This window comes from Notamacropus eugenii, chromosome 1 (genome assembly GCF_028372415.1).
Source record: "Notamacropus eugenii isolate mMacEug1 chromosome 1, mMacEug1.pri_v2, whole genome shotgun sequence".
Classification (NCBI taxonomy): domain Eukaryota; kingdom Metazoa; phylum Chordata; class Mammalia; order Diprotodontia; family Macropodidae; genus Notamacropus; species Notamacropus eugenii.
In genome coordinates this window covers 95470091-95484636 of record NC_092872.1, presented here as the reverse complement: position 1 = coordinate 95484636, position 14546 = coordinate 95470091, and the positions used below count along the sequence as shown (strand labels likewise).

The window sequence follows — 14546 nt, the reverse complement described above, 5'->3', positions numbered from 1 at the left end:
TTTACTGTTTTAAAAAAAAACAAAACAAAACAGTATTTCCAGTCATTAGACCCAGTCTATTCTAAATATTCTAATTCTACAGCTAACCTACTTACAAGCTCAGGACCTTTAGACCATAAAGAAGAAATAACAGAAAGGAGAAAACTCTTACAAATGGAAAAAGCATTCTTCTTGCCTTCATTAATTTTGTATGAATTCACTGAGTGCTTTCAGGAATAACCACCTATTTTAGTTACTAAGACAATAAAAAAAAGCATTACATCTGACAAGAAACAGTTCAAGTCATAAGGCTTAAGTTAACGTTTGCAAGAAAACCAGTAAAGCAGATATATTTTAAACACAAGAGGAAGACTGGCTCAGGAACAAGTGTTATAGTATATTAAAGGAACTGAAGCATATAGATATGGCTCTGATGCATTTATTTTTTTCACTGTGTGAAGTAACTAGAAAAACAAGTAAAAAACAGATTTTATTTTAAAACCATTCAATTTTTCCCTACTTTACTATGAGTAGTAAATGATCTCTTAACTTCTTGGGTATCTATTTTCCAGGGCTTTAACATCTACTGAGGAATTACTTTTTTTCTCAGGCTTTTTGGGGTTTGGATCCTTGGTTTCTTAGATGTGCCAGTAACTGGAGTCTTCTTCAACTCGGCAGAAGCTTTGATAATCTGTTCTGGAGTTCCCAGAGCCTTGGAGGCCTTCCTCTTTCCACCAGGAGTTTTAGCTTGTGGCGTAATCTCTTTTGGAGTCTCCAGAGCCATGGAGGCCTTCCTCTTTCCACCAGGAGTTTTAGCTTGTGGTGTAATCTCTTTTGGAATCTCCAGAGCCATGGAGGCATTCCTCTTTTCACCAGGAGTTTTAGTTTGTGGTGTAATCTCTTTCGGAGTTGCCAGAGCCATGGAGGCCCTTCTCTTTTTACCAGGAGTTTTAGCTTGTGGTGTAATCTCTTTTGGAATCTCCAGAGCCATGGAGGCGTTCCTCTTTTCACCAGGAGTTTTAGCTTGTGATGTAATCTCTTTTGGAATCTCCAGAGCCATGGAGGCCCTTCTCTTTTTACCAGGAGTTTTAGCTTGTGGTGTAATCTCTTTTGGAATCTCCAGAGCCATGGAGGCGTTCCTCTTTTCACCAGGAGTTTTAGTTTGTGGTGTAATCTCTTTCGGAGTTGCCAGAGCCATGGAGGCCCTTCTCTTTTTACCAGGAGTTTTAGCTTGTGGTGTAATCTCTTTTGGAATCTCCAGAGCCATGGAGGCGTTCCTCTTTTCACCAGGAGTTTTAGCTTGTGATGTAATCTCTTTCGGAGTTGCCAGAGCCATGGAGGCCCTTCTCTTTTTACCAGGAGTTTTAGCTTGTGGTGTAATTTCTTTTGGAATCTCCAGAGCCATGGAGGCGTTCTTCTTTTCACCAGGAGTTTTAGCTTGTGACGTAATCTCTTTTGGAATCTCCAGAGCCATGGAGACCTTCCTCTTTTCACCAGGAGTTTTAGCTTGTGGTGTAGTCTCTTTTGGAGTCGCCAGAGCCATGAAGGCCTTCTTCTTTTCACCAGGAGTTTTAGCTTGTGGTGTAATCTCTTTTGGAGTCATCAGAGCCAAGGAGGACTTCCTCTTTTCACCAGGAGTTTTAGCTTGTGGTGTAGTCTCTTTTGGAGTCCCCAGAGCCATGGAGGCCTTCCTCTTTTTACCAGGAGCTTTAGCTTGTGGTGTTTCAGCACTGAGGCTTTCTTCTGCAGGTTCCTTTGTTAGGCCTGCTTTCTGAAGCTGATAAAGAGAAAGACCATCTAATTAAGCCTATGCAATAAACAAGTAGTTCCCATTCCTCAATGAGAGTAGGATGTGATTTCCAGCACATTCCCACAAGAAACTCAGATTATCCCAGCATATCCCCCCCATGTTTCCATAACTAATCATAGAAGATCCCTCTTGTGCCCTCCAAGGATGGGTTGCCCTTTCACTTGCCACAGGAGGCAGATATGGGGTCATGCTGGACACATGGACAGTCAGAAAATTTAGACATAAATTCAGACTCTATACTTGCCTAATCCTTTGGTGCCTCACTTTCCTCATCCTTACAACTGAAGCTCTCCATTCACCAATGGATGCTATGTATAGAAATTAAGATTATAAAGCACCTTCTGAAAAAAGAGCCAATTCATATTGAAGAACAAGGGCCTTAGGCTCTTTTAATCAGCCCACCTGGAACCTCAGGCAGGAGGAAAAAAAGTTATAGAATGTGGGACAAAGGAAGCTAGAACCTAGAACATGGAGTATGATTTGATCTAGAATGAGGAAATCACTACCCAGTCCAAATTCTATAGCTTCAAAAGTGCTCTAAGAAAGACAGGACACATTTAAAGGGGAGATCCTACCCAACCATTTTTGGAAATGGTGTTTGAAATTCTCATGAATTAGCTGCTAATAATCAAGACTTCTAACTAGGGTTAGTATTTCATAGAACCATAATACAGAAATAAGAACTCTTAGCCACTGAAAAATTTCTTTACTGAACTTTTTTCACCACATTTTAAAAAATGGACTACTTTTCCAGATTTGTATTTCATTAACTAAAGCCATTAGGTGTGAAAACCTAAAATAAGGCAAGTTTCCCAATGCTTGGGCCTTTCTTATCAAATTACTTTTTACTTTAAAATTTTGCATAGAAAGGTTTCTTTTAAATAAATACATATGCATTTTTTTTTTAAAAAGCAACAAAATTACCTTTGGGCGCTTTTGAGGAGATGTTGTTTGAACTGGAACTAGCTGTGGAATCTCATCGTCAGAGTCAGGCTCTGCTCTGTCCATCTTCTCTGCCTCTAGGTCATGACCATCCAAAGCACACTCACTTTCAGGCTTCACTGCCGTTGGAGCAGGCTTGCGGGCCACTTTTTTGTTTTGCTTTTGCTTCTATCAATCAGCGAAAATGAGAAAAATTTTAGTTTTGAGCATTTCCATTTCAAAATTCATCTCATTCTAAAGTGTCAGTGGCAATCTTTAATACCAAAACCCCTTCGGGGGCCACCTGTAATAGCATCTGTAGGTGTATGAATTACGCGGAGCCTATTCTCAAACCTTACCAATAACTTCAAACTAACCCTCTGCCAGAAGCAATAAAACGAATCCTTTCCCTGTACTGTTTTGTGCAAATACTAAGGACCTCATGAAATAACAACTACTATAATTCACATATCTATCACTTTCCTCATAAAACCTGGTCAAGGACCCAAATTAACAGATCTATTTTGAAGATGAGAAAATCAACCTGGGGGGGTCAGGAACCCGCTCTAGTCACATGCCCAGTGGCAGACAAGACTTGGAGCTCAGTAAGGTTTCTTCTGGTGCCAAGACAAGTGCTCACCCCAAGCTGTCCCCATGTGGGGAAACAAAGATGAAGGGGATGTGACCACCTGCAAAGCGGAAAGCTGTCATTTCCCCCAAACCTAGAGACATTCCCAGTCAATGTGGTCTTCAAATGGCTATCAGCCTCCAAACCCAACTGATCCTGGCAAGAAAAACAGTCATCTCACACAGATGTGGTAGCATGGATACAAAAGTATCTTAAAATCATCAAAAAACCTTTAATGAAAACTCTTAACTACAATACCAGGGACATACTGGTTGTTTCTTACATTACAGTTAAAAGGAGGTTCAACTTTTAGCAGTTTTATATCATCCATATCTAAGGTTAACTCTTGATCTACTACTTACCTTACTTCTCTGAGTACCCAAATGGGAGACAAATGAAGAAAAGACTGGAAGGGAAAGAGACTTTTCTGTTTTCAGGTGAAGAATTTTTACACTCTCCCACTTCTGTAAATAAAGAAAAATTCAAAATAGCATGCCTTCTAAAGAACATCCACTAAGACAGTAATAATCAGCACAACCAAAGCACGGTACCTCGGGCAGCTTTTCTGAAAGCACACCTACAGCAGCAACAATATTTTCCACCAGGTGATCTACAAGCATTCCTGTGTGACCCACACGTGCCGTACTGAAATTAAAGAAATATTGGTTATTTATAAAAATGAAAACTTTCCCCTCATTTTAATGAAAAAGGGAAACCATTAAATGGTAAAGACACAAAGTAAATACAATGGTGTATGAATGACTTGGGACAGGATGTATTTTTGATATGGTTTCACTTTGTGAAGAAATGCTCAGGCATGTAGGCTTCTACTAAAACTAAGCTGACTTATAATGTCTTACTTTGACTGGATAAAAGCACATTAGCTGGTTTCTCCCCTTTTAGCTAGCTCTCTGTCAACTGAATGCTGGATTTTTGCACAGTACATGTTTCCTTGCTCTAGAGGAATGAGCAAATAAAAAAAGAAACCCCACCATATATCACAGGACTGCTCAAGAAATAAACCCAGAAGAGAATGACTCCAAAATATCTATAAGAAAAGCCTTAAAGGAAAACACAACTAGAATTTCTGGAAGAGGTGAAGCAAGAGTTTAAAAGAAAAGAGTTCAAGAATGTTTTTATAAATGAAATGAGATCACTAAAGGATAGTAAGGAAACAAAAGGAGAACTATGAAAGAAACAGAAATGGAATTAACAACTTACTGGCATAAGAGATAAAACCCTGGCCAAGCAACAAACTCCCTGAAACCAGAATGCACCAAAAAGAGGACAATGACTCTTTAAGACATGAAGAAGAACAAAAAACTAATAATAACCTGCATTTACATAGCACGCACTATGTGCTTGGTACTGTGCTAAGTACCTGATAAACTAATCTGATGCTCACAGCAATGCTGAGAGGGAGGTGCTATTATTAACCTCATTTTACATGTGAGGAAATGGAGGTAAATAGGTTCGGTGACTTCCCAAGGTCACAAAGCTAATAAGAATCTGAAGTTCTTCCTCTACTCCAGGCCCAGAACCCTATCCACTGTGCCATGTAGTTGCCGCTATTAAAACAGAGTCAAAAGACTGAAGAAGTACAAGAAAATTTAAGTTATGTCATAGCAAAGTAAACCTAGAAAACAAATCATGGAGGAAAAAAATTAAAGAATCACTGCCCTTCCTGAAAACTACAACCAAAAAAAGAACCTCAAAATTCAATTTCAAGAAAACTGCGAAGATCTCCTTATAACCAGAGGGCAAAGTGGAAATCCATTTGTCACCTCCGAAAAGAAACCCTCAAATGAAAAGTGTCAGCAACATTATAGCCAAAATCCAGAGATTCCAAGGTCCAAGAAAAGAAGTGTTGCCAATAACCAGAAGGAAAGAATTAGATGCAGTCAGGATCACACAGTTTAAGCAGGCACTGCTATAAACGAGATGAGAGCTTGGAAGAGAGTAATGCAGAAAAGAATAAGTTTTCCCACAGAACTAAGCAGAACCACATGGGAAAAAAGGACTTCTAATGAAACCGAGGATTTCAAGCATTCCTGATAAAAGACTAAAAGCTGCATGAAACTCTGAAGATCAACCCAAGAGTGAAGAGAAGCACAGACATGTAAATATGAATAAGGATAAATGGCTTGTATCCTAACATGGTGAAATGGCCTGTGTGTCCCCTCTGAACATCAAGGGTCAGAGAGTATAATTAGATCAAGCCGTGAAGTGGTTCTATTAGTCTGAATACTTTGCCTATTTGTAACCACTACCACCATGGGTGATAACAGCTAGATTTGGAAAAATGGACTATTTTTCAAAGGTATCCTGAACATCAAATGTGATAAGAATGTGATTTCATGATAAAAAATAAAAGAATATGTGATTAATGACTAGAATAGTCAAGACCCCTGACTGAGGTCTTTCAGGCAGTTAAGAGGCAAAGTCAGGTCCCTGCACTCCAAGGCTAGTTGCCCTTTCCACTGTACCATAGACATCAAAGCAACCAACAAAACTATGCTATGAAGACATGATATGATAACTTTTTCATTTCTAATTTCATTGGCAGCATTAAAAAGTATCAGCCAAAACTTTTAGCTTTGCCTGTTTTGCCTTATTACCTGGACCTTGTTTTTATCTGCACAGGGAGAAAATGACTTATTTGACGTAGAAGGACAAAGAGAAGAAATAAATCACCAAGACATTTTTAAAAATATTATTTTTTAAAAAATAGTTATTTTTCTACATATTTTAACTTTTTGATGACTTCTTCCCCCTCATTCAGAATAGGAAACCCGTTTTAGTCTTTGTATCCCTAATTCCTAGCACACCATAAACACATGCTAGTTGCTTCCTGACATGAATTTTGTAACAGGCACAATAGGTGACAATGTCAACAGAACTGGTAAGATTTTCCTTGGATAAAATGGAAAGCTGGATTAACTGAGAAATGGTAACTTGAGAAATGATAATTTTAAAAAAGAGATTAAAAAGCCACAGAAATATTAAGGCGTTCTTTTCAAAGTGACACAAATTAACATTTTCAACAAACAGTTCCGTTACACTAATCAGTTAAAGTGGGACAAAACTTTAAGGAGAAGATTCTGTTGTCAATGTGGAGAAATAATTCAACCTACAAAATATCCTAAAAATTCACAAGATTGTTTCCAGCTAAATAAACAAACACACTGTTACTTACTTGCAACAACCATGATTAGTGACAGTTAACGAAGTACCCTGGACAATTCTATTGATATGCTTTGACAAATTCTTAGTCGTGAGGTCTACTGATACAGGTACCCTATAAAGAAAAGAAAACCATCATCATGAAATCATTTGAGGAAGGCCAGCAATAAATAATCCAACAGTTCGCTAAAGAAAAGCAACTTACTTCTTCCTACGATAGAAATGCTTTCCTATGTGTGAGGGTAAAAGTCTTCTGATTCTTTCATCGGCTAGGAAAAGGTCAAAGCTGCTCAAAAGGCGCCGCTTAGCTTCATAGGGCTTATATTCATGTTTTAATTTTTTGTAAGGGATGACCTAGAAAGTACAAAAAATACATTTATGTACCGTTGAAGACTGGGAAGAGGTCAACGTATTTTGAAAACCTTCATTGGCTGAGGGGCACAGTTAAGATGGTCCAGAGTAAAGGCAGAGATACATCTGAGGTCTCACAAATTCCCTTCCAAACAACTTTAAAAAAATGCCAAAATGAATTCTGGAGTGGCAGAGCCAACCAAAGGACAGGGTAAAACAATGTTCCAGCTCAAGACAACTTAGAAAGTCAGCAGGAAAGGTCTATCTCACTAGAATGAGAGTGGAGACAGTTCCAGGGAATGCTACTCCCAGGCAAGCCAGCACCAGGCTCAGGAATGCTTAGCTCTCAGCCCACAGACTGTAAGGGGTCTGCCAACTGGTCAGGAGATTTCAGGCACTGGGTACAAGATGCATATTGATTAAAGAAATGCAAATTAAAACTCTGAGGCACTTACCTCACACCGATCAGATTGGCTAACAACAGAAAATGAAAATGACAAATGTTGGAGGAAATGTGGGAAAATTGGGAAACTAAAGCACTCTTGATGGAGTTGTGAACTGATCCAAGCACTCTGGAGAGCAATTTGGAATTACAACCAAAGGGCTATAAAACTGCATAACCTTTGACCCAGCAATGCCATTATTAGGTCTGTATCCTAAAGAAATTTTTAAAAAGAAAAAAAATGGAAAGGACCTATATGTACAAAAATATTTATGGCAGCTCTTTTTGTGGTGGCCAAGAACTGGAAACTGAGGGGATGCACATCATTTGTGAATGGCCAAGCAAGTTGTGGTATATGACTGTGATGCAACATTATTACTCTATAAGAAGTGATGAGCAAGATGCTGTAAGAAAAACTGGCAAAACTTACATCAAGACTTTTAAGGGGCAGCTATATGGCACAGTGGATACAGCATCTGCCCTGAAGTCAGGGGAACCAGAGCACCTCAGACACTTGACACTTCCTACCAGTGTGACAAGGGGAAAGTCACTTAACCCTGATTGTTGGGGAGGTGGGCGGGGGTGAGTGCTATGTGAACTGATGCAAAGTAAAGTGAGCAGAACATGAGAACAGATCATCATATACGATGATCAACTGTGAACGACTTAGCTATTCTCCCCAATAAAATGATCCAAGTCAATTCCAAAGGACTTATGATAGAAAATACTATCCACCTCCAGAAAAAGAATGAATGAAATGTGGATGCAGATCAAAGCATACTTTTTAAACTTTATTTTTCTTGAGGTTTTTGGTCTGTGTTTTCTTTTACCCATGAGAACTATGGAAACTTGTTTTGCATGAAGATACATGTTGAAGCTATATCAAACTGCTTGCTTTCTCAATGATGGGCCAAGGAAGGGAAGAATGGAGAAAATTTGGAACTCAAAATTTGAAAAAAGAGTGTTAAATTTTTTACGTGTAATTAGAAAAACAAGAAAATATTTTTTAAATTAATTTATTTGTTTTTAGTTTTCAACAATCACTTCTATAAGTTTTAAATTTTCTCTCCTTTCCTTTCTCCCCCATCCCCAGGATGGCATGCAATCTTATATGGGTTCTACACAAACATTCTCATTAAACACATTTTCATATTGTCATGTAAAAGAAAATAGTTTTAAAAAGCAAAACTACTTCAATATATCCTATTAAACTTTATAATATAAGAAAACCAAGAGTCCAAAACTTAAATAAACGTAGGCAGCACCTGAAATATCTAAAAGTATAAATATAAATTATATAACACATTAATTTTTCTAATTTGTAAACGTCCCCAAGAAACAGTTCCTGGTTTATTCTCTATGTTTATGAAAAGTAGAATTATCTTATCTATACTTTATGATTGCTCAGCAGAATGTCCCTAAAAAAAGAATCAAGGAAAATAATTTTCATTTCAACTGCTTTAGAAACTTTGACAGTCGAATTAACAGGTTTTTCCCATGCACACAAAAAGTCCCCACTTCTGAAGCCTTAAAAAGCATTAACTTCCCCTTACCTCAGTAATGCTTGTAATCCCATTCTTTTTCAAAAGCTGCTTATAGAAATTTTCTGTCTGTTCTGAAGTTAAATTGGATTCATCCTTGGTAAATAAACAAACTTCTTTTGTATCAGGTCTAATAGCATGAGGCAAAGGTCTGTAAAAATAAAAGAGCCCTGGTGAAAAGTTCCAGCATTTAGCCAACAGGTAGGCCAAATGATAAACCTTTGTTTCTGAAAGAATGCAAAATGAAACTGAGTCAAGAAAATTTTTCATTTGTAAGATATTTCACTAAGCAGATACCATTAATAACTCATAATTGAAAAAATACAACTCATTGATACAGGGAAACAAAATTCAAGAAAATCATCACAAATAAATACCAACAAGTTTGGGGGTAAATAGAGCACATAATCAAACATATTTAAAATTCATGTAATTAAGAAATATAGCTTAAAGTGGGGCTTCTTAAATTTTTTTTGGATAATTATGGTAATCAGTTACAAAGTTTAAAACAATTTCAAAGAACTGGTACACTAAGACACTCTTAATGTAATTATGAAATGATCTAACCATTTTGGAGATCAATTTGAAACTATGGTCAAAGGTCTATAAAACTGTACATAACCTCTGACCCAGCAGTAACACTATTAGGTCTGTATCTCAAAGTGATCAAAGAAAAAGGAAAAGATTCCATATGTACAAAAATACTTAAAGCAACTCATTTTGTGGTGGCAAAGAACTGGAAAGTGAAGAGATGGTCATCAATCAGAGAAGGGCTGAACAAGTTTTGGCATATGACTGTCATGGTTCTAAGGGATTCCCAAGCTAGAGAGGGGCAGACACCAGGACTAAGGAAGTCAATGATGAGCAGGATAATTTCAGAAAAACCCGGAAAGATTTTATGAACTTATGTAAAGTTAAGTGAGCAGAACTAGGAGAATATTGTACACAGTAACAATAATGCACAATTCAATATGAATGACTTAGCTATTCTCAGCAATACAATGACAAAACACAATTCTAAGGAATTTAGGAAAAATGCTATCCGCCTGCAGAGAAAAAAACTGCTAAGAGTCTGAATTCAGAATGAAGCATACTTTTTAAACTTTCTTTTTCTTGGGGTTTTCTAGAGGAAGGGTCTGTATTCTTTTGCAATAAAGCTAATACGGAAATATATTTTAAATGACTGCACATGTATGGGCACGTATGATTTATATCTAAGTGCTTGCCTTCTCAAGGAGGGGAAACGGAAAGAGGAGACAATTCGGAACTCAAAAATTATAAAAAATAAATGTTAAAAATTATTTTTACATGTAATTGAAAAAAATTGAAAAAAAACCCCATTCTTTAAAAGAAAACAAAAAAAAGAACACAAAAACAAATTCACAGAGTCCAGGTTAACAACTCCTGAAATATTTAAATGATCAGACATATTATTTTTATCAGAGTTAATAGTTTGGATATCTGTTTAAAAAAATCTAGAAAGTCTTAGTTGGAAAAAGGTAGTCCCCAATAGAGATGTGTATGCCAATTTCTTAAGATTATGAAAAAAAAATCTACTCACTTAAAGTTGAGGTTGTGGAAGTACCCTTGAGATTAATATGTGTTTTCTATGAGTTACCTTACCAGAAGGATGCACTGGGCACAGAGTAAAACTGTTGCTGAAAGAAGCCAATCAAGAGTCTTCACTAAGCCAAAGTCTTGCTCATTCTCAGATGCCCTTGCTGGTGTTTGCTGGCTGACCTTGCCCCAGAAACTGGCTCAAAACAGGCTTGAGGTCAACTGTTCCCACAAAATATCTTGCTCCTATATCTACCTGTTCCTGGGAAAGACTGTCCATTCTTTTTCCACCCTCCCTGACTCTCCCCTTTGTAGTTTTAAAGCAAAATCTCCCTTGTTTCTCCTGGGCAGTGGGGTCCTTTGTACTTTGTGCCTAAGCGCTACTGTCTGATTTTCCTCCTAATAAAACTTTTCTGTCTTCAACCCAGCTTGGACTTTTATGCATTTTGATGGGTGGGTTTCATTCAGCTGACACTTCTAGTGTCAGCAGTGGGATGCATCATGGTCAGAAGCTTCTTCACAACCACTGGAGAAGTAACCCAGGAGCTTTGGTACTGCTGCTGACCCTCTGATGCCCAGCTTGCCCTCTCCATCTTGGGGGTTTGATAAGTGCCTTCCTGCTTGAATCTTGGCATCCTATGTATCTCAGTTCATTTAAGAGGAAAAGGGACTTGGATACCCCAGGGAAAAGTCAAAAGCAAATGGAAAAAGGATGTCCACAGCAGTCAGTCACATGTCCAGGATGCAGGGGTGGGCTGGACCAAAGCATGGCCAGAAGGGTTCTATCTTGTGAGTTATTGTGAAGTGGTACCAGTTTCTGTTTTCTCATTGTTGCTCCCAGATGAAATTGGGTATAAGCCAATCAAATTTGAATTATCCTCAACTTGTTTCCCTAATATAGCAATCCCAATGGAACAAATTCATGTTTTCAAAACAAGCATTATAGCAGAACTGATTGTAATAGAGAAGCTCAAAAGAGAGGTGGGTTGAGAGGAAAGAAGATTCTGTTTTGGACATGTTTCTGAAATGCCTAAAAGCCAATTCAGATGATCCAAAGGGAGCTGGAGACACAGGACCAGCCTTTAGAAGACTGTATCTGAGAATCGTCTATATAGAGAGGATACCTGAACCCAAGGGAGCTGATAAGTTCACCAAGTGAGACAGAATAGAGAGAAAAGGGAAAAGGGCCCTTCCTCTGACACTCCCCACTCCTATCACTCAGATACACATAAAATCCTGGATTTTAAGTAAAAGTGGGAAGAGACTACTGGAAGCCTAAGAAAATTCACAGCAGGGTAGACTGAATAGTTAAAACAAAGCAAATTGGATTGTGAAGTTCTGGCTCTGCCAAGTGAAAGAAGAGTAATTTTGAGTCAGTCACTTACCCTCTTTGTCTTGAAGTTTCCTCATCTGGACAGGAATGATGTGAGGAACAAGTGAGATAATGCAAATATAGCCCCCTGTTATGTATAAAGCATTATTTGTGTACAATCTACTATTGTTATTAAAACTGCCAAGAAATAGCAAGCAATAAAAGCACTCGCTATAAGGACAAAGAAACAAAGCGTTTAAAATCAACAGCAAACTTAGAACTTCACAAGCACTTACATTCTGATTTCTTTTCCATTTGGGGGAATTTTCCATAACGTCACCATTAAAAACATATTTTCATTCTCATTCAAAAGCAACGTATTAGCATTTTGTTTGTTCTTCATATATGCTAACAAAGCTTCTACAGCCTTTTTAATCTGCAAAACAAAGATAAAAAATGTTTAATTTTGGTTCATTTACACAATTCAACATCAGATTAATTTTTTCTTCCAATATCTGCCTTTTCTTCCGGGCAGGTCCTACATTTTAACATCTGTTGTATAATCTGATAATTGACAAAAAAACCTTAAAAACCATTTTATTCAGTTCAATTAATATTAAGCACCCATTCTGTGCCTCAAAAGCACCTAAGCATTTGGCATTTATTAAGTATTCCTTAATTACCAGACTATATACAATTCATCCATACCCTCACATACTAAGCAATTTTTATCCATGACCTTCCATAAATCCTGTATAGAAGAAATATTATAGATTCTATCTGTTCACAGATACAGAGACCTGGCTAGCTGCGTGCAAAAGCAATCGATTAATAAATGACTGTTGAATTAATGAAACTTTTCACACTTAGGAATTCTTTAAATGTAGCTAACAAGAACAATTCTCCCCAGCACCACAGCAAAGGTAGTAACTTCATAGTAACACCAACTACCAAGCTCCACCTAATAGGAAGCTCCTGGCAAGCACTCTACTAGGCAGAGGGAGGAAGATGAAAAGTGATATAGTACCGACAAGTACGCAAGAAAGCAAGTATGAAGCAGAATTTGGAAAAGGCAAAGATAAAAAGAACTGATCCCAGAAAGAAATACATTATAAGAGGTTATAGAAGAGCATGACCTTAGCGGATAGTAACAACGGCACAGCAGGGATGAAGAGGCATTGGGGAAACCGGAAAATTGTACATCTTCACGTGCGAAGGGCTCGATCCATGCCCAGAAGGAAACGTCTATCAAGTAGCTGGGACGGACTGAATACGATACATCTGAAAATCAGCTACATTGTTGCTTCCAGTCGCGTCACTCTCCTCACGAGCCCACCTGGGGCTTTCTTGGCAAGGACCCTGGAGGGGTTTACTTGCCATTTCCTTCGCCAGGAAACTGAGGTAAACAAGGCTGACGAAGCGGCCTGCCCAGGGTGGCCCAGCTACTGAGCGTCTGAGGCAGGATTTGCACTCGGGTCTTCTTGACTCCCAGCCCAGCGCCCTAGCTGCCTCCTAGACCGACTAGGTAGAGGTGGTCATTCAATGGGGGTGGGGGGGGCGGATAACACATAAAAGAAACTTGCTGAAACAGAAGAGAGCCGAGTCAAGGCTGGGGGACGGAGGTGGGTGTCAAGGGTCCACGCAGCCCGGGCCCCAACTCTCGCCCCCAGATCACGGAGAGCGCGCGTGGGCACAGACCGCGTCACCCGCCCGGGGCTGCGGCGGCGATGACGATGAAAAGGCCCAGCCACAATCTCGGAGGCCCTGGAGGGAACCCCGCCCACCCCGGTCTCGGGCCCCCGGTCTCCGGCACGCTCGCCAGGGAGGGGCCGAGCTGGCGAACAAGCGCGGAGGGGGGCTGCCGCCTCCCTGACTCCGGGCCTGCGCCGCCCCACGTCGCATCCTCGGTCTCCCGCGGCCCCGGAATCCACGCCCAGGCCGGCGGCCCCGAAGTACCTGCGCCCCCGCCCGGTCCTACCTGCTCCTGCGACACGAGCGGTGGCTTCTTCTCCTCGGTTACAGCGCCCATCTTCCTCGGCTGCACGTGTGTGAAGGTGCAAGGAGAAGACCTGCCAGTACTTGGAAACGCTCCTAGGCGCAGGCGCAAAGTCGGACTTCCGGTTTGCTAAAGAAGGGCGCCGGAAATTAGGCAATAGGCCGCGCCGCGCGGCGTTCCCTGGGAGCGCGAGTCCGGAAGTTGCTTCGTGTTGCCCGCGTTTGCCGCGTTTTTCACTCAGTTCTCTTCGGGTTATGTGTCCGCAGGGTTGTGGAGGAGAACGCTAATGTTGGCATCCCCCCCCCCCCACACACACACACACCCCGCCGGTGGTCTTTAGCCGTTTAGTTGTTGAGCGCCGCTTAGGCCGCATTTATCGGCCCCGCTAGCCCCTAGACAAGTCTGACGCCTGACCCGGAGGGCGCGGAGGGGCCCCGGGCCGGGAGCCTGCCCCGACGTGACCTCCTTTCCGTTCTCTCAGGTCGTGAAGGAAAGGTCTCGCGGAGGGCCGCTCAGCCTCCACGGAACGGTAACTGGTCCGAGCTTTAGGCGTCGAGTCCAGCTCCCTTCGTTTAAAGGGGAGACGGTGACCCAGGGGGATTGAGTGAGTCGTCGGGGTTCGAACCCGCGTCTTCCGCTTCCGCGTCTTGGGCGCCGTGGGCTGCCTTGGAGTGAGCGAGAGGAAGCTGAAGGCCCTGGCCCGATGGCTCGTCCGGTGCCACGTTGGCCAGCCTGGCCGCCACGGCGTCCGTCGTCTGCTGGAGCCGGGGCTCTGCGGTGCCTGCCAGTCCTCCTGGCCAGGTGCGGCGTGAACTGAAGTGGTGTT

The 14546-nt window shown here is 40.7% G+C and overlaps 1 protein-coding gene across 1 annotated transcript; it reads right to left on the bottom strand.

Annotated features, from left to right (window-relative positions):
- Positions 1–402: 402 nt before the first annotated feature.
- LOC140504753 (uncharacterized) lies at positions 403–13875 on the bottom strand. The gene is given in 10 exon segments (XM_072610086.1): positions 403–614; positions 617–1756; positions 2714–2899; positions 3701–3802; positions 3890–3983; positions 6535–6636; positions 6727–6875; positions 8868–9006; positions 12021–12160; positions 13703–13875. Coding segments are annotated over 10 exon segments (2193 nt in total). The 5' UTR covers positions 13754–13875; the 3' UTR covers positions 403–524.
- Positions 13876–14546: the final 671 nt, after the last annotated feature.